Raw genomic sequence first — 16,040 nt, 5'->3', positions numbered from 1 at the left:
GCGCTCCTCCCTATAAAATGGGCTGTGGGGCGGAGAGCGCGTTTCTTCCCCGGGTTGAACGTTAAGTTGTTTGACCGTTTCGGGCTGCCGTCCTGCAGATCCGCCATATTGTCTGCTGAAGCTACCGCTGAAGCTGCCGCCGCTGCCGCTGCCGCCGCCAAGTAGGAGCGAGCGGAGCCGCGATGGGTGAGTAAGGACGCCAGGCAATTGGGGACTCGAGCTGAGGCGGTCCTGGGGTTTGGGGTCTAGCAGGAGCCTGTCTTCGGTCTGCAGGAGATGTCTGAGGTCCTCTCCACATAGGTTTGAGGGGAGAAGCCAGGCCGGCGGAGACGCTCAGGCCAGTTTGGGGCCGGGCTAGGGCCCTGGCGGGAGCAGTCTTCGAGAGCTGGTTCCGGGAGCACCTTTGCCACGCCTGGAGCCCCCACGTGGTGTCCCAGGGCCGGAGCCCACGCGTTCCCGATGGCCCTGCGCCGAGACCGGGGCTGGGGGCGAGCTCCCGGCGGCAGGCCGGGGCGGCGTTGAGGGAGCCCTCTCCAGGCGTGTGTTTGACCGACGCGCATCTTGACTGGATTCTGGGGCTCCTCTGAACTCAAGGGAGATCCTGCCTGCGTCGCAAGTAGACTCCTCTGGTGAGGGAACGCCACGCGAGCGGGCTCCAGGCCCGTAACCAGGGGCAGCCATGCCGTAAGCAGCCCGGGCCGCTGAAGGCCGGCAGAACTTGCCGAGCCCCGGCCGGAAATGGGGTGGTTCGGTTGGACTCAGAGTGACAGCCTCGTAGTAGAAAACCACAGGCCAAGACCTGGGGGCCATATGTAGAAGATTGGGGATTTCAGGTGTGGGCTTGGCCCGGGTTAGGAGAAAAGGAGCGACCTGTTGCTCTCTGAAGGGACTCCCCTGGCAAGGCCTGTGCGCAGAGAGAAACGATGGCGAAGTCTTTGGACTTGGCGACAGAACCATCAGCGAAGAGCTCTTTCCTCTTAAGCATTAAAAACTATCCATTGCTAAGTTGTTCCTACGCGTGGGCATTGTTCTGACTGCTTTTCATGTCACGTTTTATTTAATATGCACAACTTAATGAGACAGATACAACTGTTACCCCATTTTACAGGTAAGGAAACTGAGACTTAGAGGTAAAGTAATTTACCCAAGGTCACACAGTTAGTGGCTAAACCAGGGTGATCCCTCCAAAGCCCTAGTGTAAAGCTGCAGTTCTTTATAGCTTGGCCACCTAGTGGTTGGGCTGGAAAGGGGGGAAAGAACGCTTTTGACCCTAGGCAAAGTTGTAAAGGTGTTTTTTTGTGCTTGTGGGCCCACTTTAAAATCTTTAGTCTGAATGAAACTGAAAAACTCCAGAGTGAGTTGCTAACCCCAACAGTTGTATGCGGAGGGGTGAGCTAAATGAGATTCTGGGATTGAGTTTTGTTAAGAACCGTGATCCTGAGGAAACATAAATTATTCCCTGGAGCTGCAAGGCAGTAGCTTTAGAATCAGATCTGGTATTACAATCCTGTCACTTTCTAGGACTCTCATCCAGAGAAGTCAACGTAAATATCAAATGCGGTAGAAGGCATCTAGCACAGTCCACAGAAAATGTTCTTTTCCTTTCCGGTTCTTTCTTTTCCTCATCATTTTCCCCTAGGAGGGGAAAGGGAGTGTTATCAAGATGTTTGAGGACTAAGATAACAGTGTTCGGAGCCTACTGAGGGCTCCACAGGCGTCGGAACAGGTTCTTTTCTACCTTCCGTGGCATTCCTTTCCCTTAACCACTCTGGTTTCCAGAATCTATTGTCAAGCCTGATAGGCTTATCTTTCTTTGTAACTGCAGCTTAATGTTATCAATGGAATTTTTAGGGTACTTTTCTCTTATAAATTTTTCTGTTGGCTTTCAATTTTAGGAACACTGGTTCCTCAAATGGAAGGAGCTAATGTTAAGTTTATTCAGCTCAGTGAAATAAGTTTATAAATTGGGAGCCACCTCAGGAAGATAACATAGCTTAGTAAGCAGCACAGCCAGAAATGAGATCCTTACCCATTTTGCTGTACACAAGCCTTTTAGAAGAGTTAAGATGTGAAGTAAAATTAGTTCTTTTCTGGTAGACTTTGAGATGAAGGTTCTTACATGGAGCAACAAAGCCTGAGCAGGGTCCTGACGGGGATTTTTAGTCTAGAGTCAGGTGGCCTTCCTTTCTCTTTCCAGCTCCATTTTAGATACCTCTCCCCTGTCCCATTTGGTCTTTCTGAATGTCCAGCTATTGGTGTTTGTGGTTTTTGCCTGATCCTTATACATATGTGAGTGAAACTAGGATACATTTAATCCTAACATGGAATCAGAGGTAGTTTGAGTTATCTGCATTCATAAATGAGTAAACTGAGACTTTAAGAAGGTTAGGTGACTCATCCAAGGCTGATGATTTAGGCCCTTTGTGTTCTGGGGACACTAACACAGCCCTCACCACACCTCCATAAATCTAGAACCTCCTGTATTTCTCTGCGCTCTCAGGTGTGCTCTACTCAAGGCCTGGCCTATTTCGTATACTGTTTGTCATGTGCCAAACTTCATTAGCTTTAACAGACTTTTGTAGTGATTTCACTGCTATTAGGATCCTGTAAGGGTGATGCTTGCGGGCTCTGGAAATTACTTACTCTGACCCTCCTTAGCAGAGACCACAGTCTCTTAAGACTAAGCCTTGGCAGATGCTGGTTGTTTTATCACCCATTCCTGCCATCTTGCTAACCAGGAATCTGGCAGCCCCTCCCCAGCCCCAGGGATAGGTCTTGATTAATATAAACTATAAACCAATCATTGTAATTCTATCTCCCGAGGCAGTGATTGATTTAGGCTTGGGTGTATGAGGCAGCTCTGGCTAAGTAGACAGGAAGGGGAAGCCTGGGGGACTTCTGGAAAAGACTTCCTTATTTAAAAGAGATTTGCCAGGTTTTATTTGATTTTATTTTTTGCCAGCTTCTATTTTAACTTGGGTATCACCAAAGTATGAGAGAATAAATAAATAAATAAAGATGGGCAAGCTGTAATAATAGCCAGCTCTTAAATAGAACTTGCTATGTGCTAGGTACTAAGTACTAGAATATTAACTCCTTTACTTCTCAGATTCTCAGGTTCTGGTTAAGGAAACTGAAGCATAGAGAAGTTTAGTAACTTGTGCAAGGTCAGAGCTACCAAAACTTACTCGGGTAGTATGGTTCTAACCAACATATGGGCTGTTAAGGGCTGTGTTCTGCCTCTGGAAAGGAAATAGCTCTTTTCTGACTCTGAAATTGGTTTTAGTAGTGCTGGGGTCCTGAGGCAGAATTTATAAATAAGAGGAAGCAGTTCTGAGGGTGAGAGTAGAGAAGATGGGAAGAATCTGATGTTTTCTTGATGTTTTTGAGCCACTGAATTAGGCAGCTTTGGAAGTGTCCTATCTCTTGGTTTAACTAGATACTGAAGGCCACTTCTAGTTTGGTTTTTGGCTGGAAATAACAAAACCTTTCTAACTGAAATACTTCCTGGTCAAGAAGTAATTTAGCCCATTTTTTCTTTTAGTTTCCCTCCAAAATTGCCCACCCACTCGTGTGTGACAGCTACTTGCAGAGCTGCCACCTAATCATCAGTCACCACCTAAGTGTCCCACAAGCCTCACACTTACTCCCCTTTTCTGGCCTACTTTTCCTGCATTTTTTAAATACTAGAGCCATTAGCCCAGACACTGGGGCATCTATCCATCTTTGGTTGCTCACTCTTTTCTTCCCTTTCTGTATTGGCAGTTGTTAAAGACGGTGATCATGTTTACTTCTGAATTGCTTCGTGTAGGTTTTTCTCACAGCAGAGACCCACAAAGAGTAGTAATTCTGTGCTCTTTAACCTTACCTAATCTCAGGCTCCTTAAAGTGGAAATGTGGATGGGGATGTCTGGGTGGCACATTTGTTTGGATGTCCGACTCTTGGTTTTGGCTCAGGTCATGATCTTGAGGTTAACGAATCAGGCTTTGCATCAGGCTTCACACTGAAGTTTAACCCCCCCCACCCACATGATAGATAAATCTTTAAAAAGTGAAAATATGGGTAAACACTATTAGTATTAATGAAGATTTCGTGAAGTACGAGATATCAAAAAGAGTGTAAATTGTAAAGGTATTATTTTAGAAGTCCTCCAGATCTCTTCTGTAGCTTCCTGTACCACTGCTCTAATTCTTTCCTATAGCAGTTTTGCTAAAACACCCATTCGATCTTGTCACTCTGCGCCTTAGTTTAGGAACGTTCATGGACTTAGTATCTACAAGATAAAATCATAACCCATACAGTTTGGTATTCAAAGCCTTCCTAATGATTTTACTAATCTTACTCTATTTAAAGATTTACCTACATATCTTGCATTCCACTCAGACTACCTCCTTTGTATGTTAGCATCACTAGCAATAAAGTAACAATCCCTTCCTTACCTGTCTTTTCCTGTGGGAATCTTGCCTGGTTTTCAAGGTCTAATTTAAATGCTACCTCCTTTCTGAACTCTTGAATACTTCATACCTTCCAAACTGGAAGTGAACGCTCCTCTGAATTCTGTAGCACTTTGCTCTTGCCTTTCATACAGCCCATTTCGTATTCTTTCTTGTGTTACAGTTACTTAATCTGTAATACAGGGGCATCTGGGTGGCAAAGTAGGTTAATGGTCTGCCTTCAGCTCCTGTCATGATCCCGGAGTCCCAGGATCAAGCTCAGCGTTGGCTCCCCGCTCAGCAGGAAGTCTGCTTCTCCTTCTGACCCTTCCTGCTCTCAGGTTCTCTCACTGTCTCTCAAATAAATAAAATCTTAAAAGAAAAATCTGTAATATAATTTGTTCTTCAATCAGTAACTTCATCTCCACAGCCTTTATAGTTCTCATCTCTAATATAGGGATAATATCTACATCAAAGGAGTGTTAGGCAGATTCAGTGTGCAAATGCATGTAAACCATTTTATTTTTCTTTATTTTTTTATTTTTTTTTAAAGATTTTATTTATTTATCAAAGGGAGAGAGGGGGAGAGAGCAAGCACAGGCAGACAGAATGGCAGGCAGAGGGAGAAGCAGGCTCCCTGCTGAGCAAGGAGCCCGATGTGGGACTCAATCCCAGGACGCTGGGATCATGACCTGAGCCGAAGGCAGCTGCTTAACCAACTGAGCCACCCAGGCGTCCCGCATGTAAACCATTTTAGCATGGTGTTTATTATCATCTGAATAATTGCTTTTAGTCCCTTGGTGAATAAATGAAGGACTTACTATGTTTCAGGCCCTATGCTAAAAATAGATTAATAGATTAAATAATTTGTCTTTGAGGGGAAGGCAGTAACACATTATGAAAACTTGTCAGAAACATACTTTTAGGGGCCAGGCAGGCAATGGATATTCACCAGTTTTAGCAAATGTTTATTGAATACATAGTATGTGCAGTGACGGTTCTGCTCTAGGCCCTGGAAATACAGTGGTGAACAAAACAGACAAAAATCTGTCTTTCTAGTGAAATTTCAGAGTTTATATTCCTTTTTTTTTTTTTTTTTGACAGAGATCACAAGTAGGCAGAGTGGCAAGCAGAGAGAGGGAGAGGAGGAAGCAGCCAAGCAGAGAGCCCGATGCGGGACTCGATCCCAGGACTCTGAGATCATGACCTGAGCCGAAGGCAGAGGCTTAACCCACTGAGCCACCCAGGCGTCCCTCAGAGTTTATATTCTAATGGGTAATCAACCACATGGAAACTGGCAGGCCCGCTACAGAGCTCCATGTGGTCTATGCAGCTCTAGCCAATTTTTGCCAAGGGGACTGGAAGTCTAGCATTGCCTAATTTCCCATTGCTTTCCATAGTTCCTCTCCCCTTGAAGTTAGAAATCCAGATTTTCATGATATTATTGGATTAAACATTTGTAAATGTTACAAGTTAACTCAAAAGCTAAAAAGCTTGGAGCACCTGAGTGGCTCAGTAGTTAAGCCTTAGTCTTGATCAGGTCTCACTCAATCTCATCATCCTGAGTTAAGGCCCCCGTATTGGGCTCTATGCTGAGCATGGAGACTACTTTAAAAAAAAAATTTTTTTTTTAACCTTAAGCTAACCAAACATCTGGATATTTGAGGCCAAGTATAGTCCAAGAATTGCGTGACTTATAAAATAGTGGAAAATAATATTCTATATATTTTATAAGCTATTTCTTCATCTGTGTATTTTTATTTTTTATTAAAAAAATTTTTTTTTTATTTATTTATTTGACAGACAGATTACAAGTAGGCAGAGAGGCAGGCAGATAGAGAGGAGGAAGCAGGCTCCCTGCTCAGCAGGGATTGATGCGGGGCTCAATCCCAGGACCCTGGGACCATGACCTGAGCCGAAGGCAGCGGCTTTAACCCACTGAGCCACCCAGGTGCCCCATCTGTGTATTTTTATTAAAAATTTTTTTTTGAAAGGATGAAGACAGGCTCCTAGATGGAGTGATCAGTTGGATATCTGACTCTCAGTTTTGGCTCAGGTCATGGTCTCAGGGTTATGAGATTGAGTCCCATGTCTCAGACTCTGTGCCAAGCATGGGAGCATAGGATTCTCTTGCCCTCTGCCCCTTCCACCTGAGCACTTGTGCTCACTCGTTCACTCTCTCTCAAAATAAATAAATCTTTTAAAAAAAGAATGCTGGGGCGCCTGGGTGGCTCAGTGGATTAAGCCGCTGCCTTCGGCTCAGGTCATGATTTCAGTGTCCTGGGATCGAGCCCCGCATCGGGCTCTTTGCTCAGCGGGAGCCTGCTTCTCTCTCTCTCTCTGCCTGACTCTCCGCCTACTTGTGATTTCTCTCTCTGTCAAATAAATAAATAAAATCTTTAAAAAAAAAAAAAAAAAAAGAATGCTGGGGTGCCTGGGTGGCTCAGTCCTTAAGCGTCTGCCTTTGACTCAGGTCATGATCCCAGGGTCCTGGGATCGAGACCCGCATCAAGGCTCCCTGCTCAGTGGGAAGCCTGCTTCTCCCTCTCCCACTCCCCCTGCTTGTGTTCTCTTGGCTGTGTCTCTCTCTGTCAAAAAAATAAATAAAATCTTAAAATAAAATAAAAAAGGATGAGGACAGACTTTTTTTTCTTTTTTTAAGATTTTATTTATTGATCAGAGAGAGAGAGGGGGAGAGAGCGAGCACAGGCAGACAGAATGGCAGGCAGAGGCAGAGGGAGAAGCAGGCTCCCTGCTGAGCAAGGAGCCCGATGCGGGACTCGATCCCAGGACCCTGAGATCATGACCTGAGCCGAAGGCAGCTGCTTAACCAACTGAGCCAGCCAGGCGTCCCTTTTTTTTTAATATTTTATTTATTTATTTGACAGAGACAGATCACAAGTAGGCAGAGAGGCAGGCAGAGAGAGAGAGGAGGAAGCAGGCTCCCTGCTGAGCAGAGAGCCCGATGCGGGACTCGATCCCAGGACCCTGAGATCATGACCTGAGCCGAAGGCAGAGGCTTTAACCCACTGAGCCACCCAGGTGCCCCGAGGACAGACATTTTTAAAGTCTTGCTGATTACAATAGCATTATGTATTTAGTAGGTTTTCTTTTTTATTTTTTAAGATTTTTTTTATTTGTCAGAAACAAAAAGAGACAAGCAGGGGGAACAGCAGGCAGAGGGAAAACTAATACATATATTAGTATATTAGCATATATACATATACTTTTTTTTCTTACCTCCTAGTTAATCTTGTGCACCACACTTTGGAGACCAGTGAAAATGGTAAATATTTGGATGAGGCAGACCAGAATGCTGTGGACCCATATAGTAAGGGGGTACACCCTAGCCCAGGGAATCAGGGAAGGCCTTTAAACTAAGTGAGATCTGACCTATGGAATAAGAATTGTCAGTGGCAGGGTGGGAATGATTATTTCAGAACCAAAAGTTTGGTAGACTAAGTGGATTAGTAGCATGTAGGGAATGATATTTGGACTTTATCCTGATGATAGTGAAATGCTGTTGAAGGGTTTTAATCTCAGAAGTTATCAAATTTATTTATTTATATCACTTGGACAGCTCTAGGAGGATGAATTTGGCTTTAATAAGATTGCAGAAAGAACTGACCAGGAGTTTCTTTAAGTGGTTGGTTCTTAAGAAGTGCAGGAGTCCTGGCAAGAGGTGATGATGGCGAATGAGGTGGTAATAGTAGGGAAAAAGAGAGTTAGGAATTTGAAAGAGCAGGACTTGGTTATTAATTTCACATGGAGGCTGATGGGGCCGGTGAGGGAATTAAGCATGACTCCTAGACCTCTTGCCTTAAGCAGCAGAGTGTATAGTGATGCTGTTAACTGAGATGAGTTTAAATTTTGACATTTTGAGGTGTCTCTCTGACCTCTAGAGGAAGATGTTCAAAAAGCAGTTGGGGGGCACCTGGGTGGTTCAGTGGGTTAAAAAGCCTTTGCCTTCGGCTCAGGCCATGATCTCAGGGTCCTGGGATCGAGCCCCGCATCGGGCTCTCTGCTCAGCAGGAAACCTGCTGCCCCCTCTCTCTCTGCCTGTCTCTCTGCCTACTTGTGATCCCTTTTTATTTTAAAAAAAAAAAAAAAAAAAAAGGTAATTAGATGGAGAAGTCTGAAGCTCCAGGAGTGAGGTCTGGGGATGGAGATAGATGTTTGATCATCTCTTGATCTGTATATGGAAACTAAAACCATGGAATCACTGATGTATCATGGGAGATAGGCTGAAAAGAGAACCCCAAGGTGCATCAGCCATAATATGCAAGAAGGGGATAAGCAGCCAGAATTGGAAGAAAACTGATTGTCTCAAAAACCAAAGAAAAAGAGTCTTACTTTCCTTCTGGGTTTTTTTTTTTTTTTTTTTTTTTAAGATTTTATTTATTTGACAGAGAGAGAGACAGAGAGGGAACACAAACATCGGGAGTGGGAGAAGGAAAAGCAGGCTTCTTGCTGAGCAGGGAGTCCAACGCAGGGCTCGATCCCAGGATAATCATAGGACTCTGGGATCATGACCTGATCTGAAGGCAGACTCTTGATAACTGAACCATCCAGTTGCCCCGAAAAAGAATATTTCAAGAAGGAAATGGTCAGGGTTGAGTGCTGCAAAGAGGACCAGCAAAACATGGTCTAAAAAGATTGGTTGAATTTAACATCATACACCTGATCAGTTGCTTTTACAAAAACAGTTTTGATGGCATGCAAGCAAATTGGAGCGGGCTAAGGAATGAATGAGGAGAGGCAAACTGTTTCAAGAAGTTTGGAGTACATGGAGAAAGAAGAGGTTAATGAGGCTCTTATAAAGTCTACCGAGAAATCATGATGACCTGAGTTAGGGCAGTTGGCAGTAGGAATGGAAAAAGAGAGTGCAAAAATAATTAGGAAATAAAACTGGTATTTCTTATTAGTTGGATGTTGGGTAAGGGGAAAGTTGTCAAGAGTAACTCCTAAGATTTTGGCTTGAAAAGCTGAGAGAGATGTTGGTGCAGACTGCCTAATTCCTTGTATCGGTATTTTCTCAACCTTTTCTTTAATTATCACCCTCCTAAAGAAGGAGGAATTTGGAAAAATTAAATTAGGAATTTAGAAAAAATTTTATTTATTTATTTATTTATTTATTTATATTTTTTTTAAAAGATTTTATTTATTTATTTGACAGAGAGAAATCACAAGTAGATGGAGAGGCAGGCAGAGAGAGAGAGGGGAGCAGGCTCCCTGCTGAGCAGAGAGCCTGACGCGGGACTCGATCCCAGGACCCTGAGATCATGACCTGAGCCGAAGGCAGCGGCTTAACCCACTGAGCCACCCAGGCGCCCCCAGATACACTTTTTTTATGTACAGTAGTGTATCTGTGCTTTATACATAAAAAGAGTAGACATAAAGCTTGGCTTTATTCAATATAAGATTAAGAATGATGAAACAAAAATTTTAGTTTGCATTTAAGTTTTGTAGCCATATTTACTGAATAACTTTTTTTTTTTTTAAGATTTTTATTTATTTATAAGACACACAGAGATCACAAGTAGGCAGAGAGGCAGGCAGAGAGAAAGGGGAAAGCAGGCTCCCTGCTGAGCAGAGAGCCCCATGCGGGACTCGATCCCAGGACCCTGAGATCATGACCCGAGCCGAAGGCAGAGGCTTTAACCCACTGAGCCACCCAGGCGCCCCAGAGGGAGAAGCAGGCTCCCTGCCAAGCAAGGAGCCCGATGTGGGACTCGATCCCAAGACGCTGGGATCATGACCTGAGCCGAAGGCAGCCGCTTAACCAACCAAGCCACCCAGGCGTCCCTACTGAATAACTCTTAATGTAATTTATGTGAATGATAATGTATCGAATTGCATACGCAAGTTAGCATTTATAATAACTAATGTAATAAAAATTAAAAATCGTTCAAAGCTGTTCATTTTCTTTTTTTTTTAAAGATTTTATTTATTTATTTATTTGAGAGAGAGAGAGAGTGAGAGAGAGCATGAGCGAGGAGAAGGTCAGAGGGAGAAGCAGACTCCCCATGCAGCTGGGAGCCCGATGTGGGACTCGATCCCGGGACTCCGGGATCATGACCTGAGCCGAAGGCAGTCGTCCAACCAACTGAGCCACCCAGGCGTCCCTCATTTTCTAATAATAGAAAAAAATCACTTAAAGTTATTTTTGGTGAACGTTTAAACTGCTTGATATCAAAAAACTTGCAACTTAACTAGCTTTTTTTTTTTTTTTAAAGATTTTATTTATTTACTTGAGAGAGAGACAGTGAGAGAGAGCATGAATGAGAAGGTCAGAGAGAGAAGCAGACTCCCCATGGAGCTGGGAGTCCGATGTGGGACTCGATCCCGGGACTCCAGGATCATGACCTGAGCCGAAGGCAGTCGTCCAACCAACTGAGCCACCCAGGCGTCCCATTAGCTAGCTTTTAGATACTCTTAGATATTGTTGACTTTTTTCTTTTCAATACTCAGCGTTACTAATCATGACAAATTTTAGTTTGTAGAATTAAATAATATAAACTTTTAATTTCCAAAAAACCCTTGTCACACACAAAAGCTCCAAGTATAAAACATAGATAACCCATAAGGCATAACAGATCACTTCTTGAATGACTTTGAGATCCAGTGGTCAGTCAGGAGAAAGTCCCTCAGTTGTGACCATCTGTTCACCATAACTTTGTAGTACAGATCTTGCATACTTATTATTGTCTGCCTTCCATGGAATCAATGTCAGTACTGATCTGATTAAAGAATCTGCCTACGGCTCAGGTCAAGATCCTAGGGTTCTGGGATCGAGTCCCCCATCGGGTTCCCTGCTCAGTAGGAAGCCTGCTTTTCCCTCTCCCACTCCACCTGCTTATGTCCCCTTTCTCCCTGTGTGTCTCTCTGTCAAATGAAATCTTTCAAAAAAAAAAAAAAATGCTGCTCATGTAATACTCGAGAAAACCTAATGAGAGAAATTAAATACTCAGGAATAAGACTTTATTGATAATGTTGAGCTTTGGAGCATCACATATCATTGTAATATCTAAGTTCCTACACTACCCTTGAACCAGTTTTACCCTTTTGGGTGCAGTGTTTCCCTCATTGAGAATGCATGCCTTTAAGAAACCGTTTATGCCAGATATTTCAGAATTTTAATGGTTTAGATTTTAGAAAGACATTATAATGTATAAGAGTTAGATAGCACCTCCAACAGAGTGTGGGGTAGAGTCATATATAGTCAAGTATTATTAATATTTTGTATGAAGCCATTAAGTGGGGTAAATAAAGAGTGTAGTCTCATGTTTTGTTCGAGTTTTGCTGAATGTGTTTTGAAGCTGTATTTACTAAATATTTTATTTTCAGAGCTCTTCTGACTTCAGAATTTCAAATAAGGGATTATGGATTGCGAATTAAAAGAAATGTATAAGGAGCAGGTTTATAGAAAAGGTGATAGTTTAAAAAAAATTAGCGTGCTTTTTTTCAAAAAGATGTTTCTTGGGGGGGCCTGGGAGGCTCAGTCAGTTAGACATCTAACTTGATCTCAGCTCAGGTCTTGAGTTCAATTCCTGCATTGGGCTCCACCCTGGGCAGGGAGGCTACTTGAAAAAAATAAAGAAGAGGTGTTTCTGAAAAATAAAGAAGAGGTTCCTTCTGAAAGGAACCCGTTAGGTATTAAGTGTGGACCACAGGTGTAGATTTGAATGTTACCATCATCTTCCAAAGAGGCCATAATTGTCTAATGAGACATGATTGGAATTGCTTATTTTGGGGTGAGGTATATGGTAGAGAATAAACCCTTTAAGAAAAAAAAAAAGATTTCTTTGAGAGAGAGACTGGGGTAAGTCGCAGAGGGGGAGAATCTCCAAGCAGACTCCCTACTGAGCAGGGAGCCCAACACAGGGCCTGATTGCACAACCCGTGAGATCACTACCTGACCAAAAACCAGTAGTTGGACACTCAACTGACTGAGCCACCCAGGCACCCCAAGAATAGCCCTTTTTTAAAACTCTGGCTCATTGGTTCTTACAGCCTAGCTTTGGAGGGAGTGAAGATAGACTAGAAGGATAAAGATCAAGAGAAAGGAGCTACAGTGTTAGGAGAAAAGGAAAAACCACCTGTTAGAGAGAGCAAGAAAATCTAGCTGTCTTCTTTGAACCTAAATTCCTAGAAATTGCCCTCATGGGGAATTGAGGCCTTTCAGAGTAGGAGCGGAGAAGAAAAACAAAATACCATTGATTCAGCACCGTGGCCCTAGACACCATCATATTACTTCATCAGTCCTATAGGGCTATAAAGTTTATTATGCTCATTTTATAGATAATGAAAGTAGAGACTCAAAGGTAGTGGTTATGCCATTGGGATTGGAGCCCAACCCACCTGCCTCCCAAATTGGTGCTCTTTCTTTCAACACCATTTTGGAAGGAGTTAACAGGGTTTGAGGGACAGCACTGGATGTCTGTCCACAGCATGCCCTCTGAGGGCAGAAAGGATTCCCTTTGTGTGGCCTCTCAGTCTGGTTCTCCTCCCCCATATTGTCTTGGGCCCTTTGTATGTGGAGCCTCAGAAGACTGCCTCCCAGAATTGGCTCCTCCTTTTTGGATTAATATATATGGGTTAGAGAAATCTCTGCTTTTAATTTGTCAGAAGGGCTCTTGGAGAAGCCCTTTCTCAGATTACTAAAAGTTAAAAAAAAAAAAAAAAGAGCTAATCAGAGAGATTTGTGTAATTCAGCCCACAGACAGTGCAGAACCCACCTTGTTCACGGAGTAGGGATGGAGAAGCATGGTGCTGCAGAATAGAGGCCAACTCGCCAGGAGTTTACTTTTATATCTCAGGGATGTGTTACTGTGGACCTTTGTTTTTTGGTTTTTTTTGTTTTGTTTTTTTTTAAGATTTTATTTATTTATTTGACAGAGAGAGATTACAAGTAGGCAGCGAGGCAGGCAGAGAGAGAGAGAAGGAAGCAGGCTCCCCGCTGAGCAGAGAGCCTGATGCGGGACTCGATCCCAGGACCCTGAGATCACGACCTGAGCTGAAGGCAGCGGCTTAACCCACTGAGCCACCCAGGCGCCCTGGACCTTTGTTTTTATACCTAACCAAACTGTTCTTGTTCCTCAAACCAACCGTGGGCTTTCTGATCACCTAACCCTTGCTTCTGGTGAACTGCTCTCCCCATCTCTTAAATTACCTTCAGAAATAGATTTTTTTAAGATTGTGTTTATTTGACACAGAGAGACAGCAAGAGGGAATACAAGCAGGGGAAGTGGGAGAGGGAGAAGCGGGCTTCCCAGTGAGCAGGGAGCCTGATGCAGCACTGGATCCCAGGACTCTGGGATCCTGACCTGAGCTGAAGGCAGATGCTTAATGACTGAGCCACCCAGGCTCCCCAACCTTCAGAGATATTAACCATCTAATGGGGTACCTTGTTGGCTCAGTTGGTTAATGGTCTTGCACACTTGCTCTTTCTCTCTCTCTCTCTCTAGTATGCTCTCTCTCTAATAGATAAATATATTTAAAGAGAAAGGAAGGAAGGGAGGAAGGAAGGAGGGAATGAACAAACAAATGAACGAACGAATATTAACCATCTAGCCTTCAAAGACCCCTGTAGAGCTTATACTCAGGACAGATAGTTCTCACTCCCACCTTCTGAACTCATTGATCACCTAGATTTATGGCTTTTATATTTTCTATTAACATATAATGTATTATTAGCCTCAGGAGTACAGGTCTGTGAATCGTCAGGCTTACACACTTCACAGCACTCACCATAGCACATACCCTCCCCACTTAGGGCTTTAATGTTCTTGATGCTATGAGAGTAAAGTAAGTTGTAAAACTTCCTAAAGGCAGAAACCTTTACACAGTACCTGGCACACACATTTTTTAAAATGAGTAATAAATCACTTGTCTATTTGAGTTAGTTTAGAGATGATTATTTGGAATATATAATTTTTAAAGATTTTGTTTATTTTAAATTCACTTAGTTAACATAATGTATTATTGGTTTCAGAGGTAGAGTTCAGTGATTCATCAGTGTGATAAGATTTTATTTATTTGGGGGTGCCTGGGTGGCTCAGTCGGTTAAGTGGGCTGCCTTTGGCTCAGGTCATGATTCCAGGGTCCTGGGATCAAGTCCCGCATTGGGCTCACTGCTCAGCGGGGAGTCTGCTTCTCCTTCTCCCTCTGCCTGCCACTCTGCCTACTTGTGTTCTCTCTCTCTGTGTGTCAAATAAATAAATAAATAATCTTTAAAAAAAAAAAAAGATTTTGTTTACTTGGCTGCCTGGGTGGCTCAGTTAAGCCTCAGGTCATAATCTCAGGGTCCTGGGATCCGAGTCCCGCATCAGGCTCTCTGCTCAGCGGGGAGCCTGTTTCCCTCTCTCTCTCTCTTTCTCTGCCTGCCTCTCTGTCAATAAATAAAATTTAAAATAAATAAATAAATTAATTAATTAAAAAAAAAAAACAAGCAGGGGGAACAGCATGGGAAGAGGGAAAAGCAGGCTCCCAGCAGGGAGCCCAGTTTGGGGCTGGAACCCAATGTGGGGCTCCATCCCAGGACCCTGGGATCATGACCCAAGCCAAAGGCAGACGCTTAACCGACTGAGCCACCCAGGCACCACAAGATAGTATTTTAAAGTAATCTGTGCATCCAATATGGGGCTCAAACTTAGAACCTCAAGATCAAGAGTTGCACACTTTACGGACTGAACCAGCCAAGTGCTCCTATTTTTTTCTTGATTTCCTTGAACACTGTGAGTGGTTAGAAGATATTCAGTGACTATTTTGGGGCTGGCTTAAATGGAAGTTGAGCTCTTTGATTACTCTACTTTAATTCATCTTAGTTCCTTGTAGCACCTAGTGGCAGTGGCAATAAATTGTCCCGAAGAAGTTGAGAGCTGCCAGATTCTGTACAGTCTACAAAGGATAGTTGAAAATTTTCTTCTGGAGAAGCTGAAACTGTAGCTATCCTAGTCCTGTTCTGTGTTTCTCACTACCCCTTATTTCCCACCCCTGGGTCTGACCATTACACTTACATACAGACTCAAGGGCCAAAAGGACTAGTAAATCTACAGGAGAATTAGGATTAGAGAGCTAGTCTTTGGGGCTATCAACATCTGATTGAGTCAGTACCTCAGTGTGCCATACTTAACTTAGACCTTGAGCTTTGAATACATAGTTGTGTATGCAGATATTTTGTCACATGGTCTTTTAGCCAAACCACCTAGTTATAGATTTAGCTTTGTTTCCTAGAGTGATCACTGCTCAGCCCAGTCCCGTGAGGATCTGCCAGATTAGGAGTAGCCTTAATATGGCCCCATTGTGGATGGACCCACTTGTCCCCTAGAAGAGCCTCTCCCATTGTCTTGATGACTAGCATTTCTGACAGGCTGGCAGATAACACCCTGAGAGCCTCATGCTGTCATACCTGTTTATGTACTGTTTTGTTTGCAGTATTTCCTGGTCATGAAGCTAGGGGAGAAATTCCAGAAGTTTGAAAAGCTATTATTACCAAACCTAATCCAAAAGTACTTTTGTGGATATTCTCATTTATCTTCATAACTCTGAGGTATGAGACAGGGCAAGGGTAGGAAAATCAAGATACAGATAATTGACACCCACGG

General features: G+C 43.4%; 1 protein-coding gene across 1 annotated transcript in view; it reads left to right on the top strand.

Annotated features, from left to right (window-relative positions):
• Nucleotides 1-61: 61 nt before the first annotated feature.
• KPNA6 (karyopherin subunit alpha 6) overlaps nucleotides 62-16,040 on the top strand; it is a 62,706-nt gene continuing 46,727 nt past the window's right edge. Inside the window, exon 1 of the mRNA XM_032361258.1 lies at nucleotides 62-186. Within this exon, the coding sequence (XP_032217149.1) occupies nucleotides 183-186 (4 nt within the window). The 5' untranslated portion in view covers nucleotides 62-182. The remainder of the gene's footprint in view (nucleotides 187-16,040) is intronic.

The sequence above is a fragment of the Mustela erminea genome, chromosome 10 (assembly GCF_009829155.1).
Source record: "Mustela erminea isolate mMusErm1 chromosome 10, mMusErm1.Pri, whole genome shotgun sequence".
Lineage (NCBI taxonomy): Eukaryota > Metazoa > Chordata > Mammalia > Carnivora > Mustelidae > Mustela > Mustela erminea.
The sequence above is the reverse complement of the archived record's forward strand: the minus strand, read 5'-3'. Positions and strand labels throughout refer to the sequence as shown.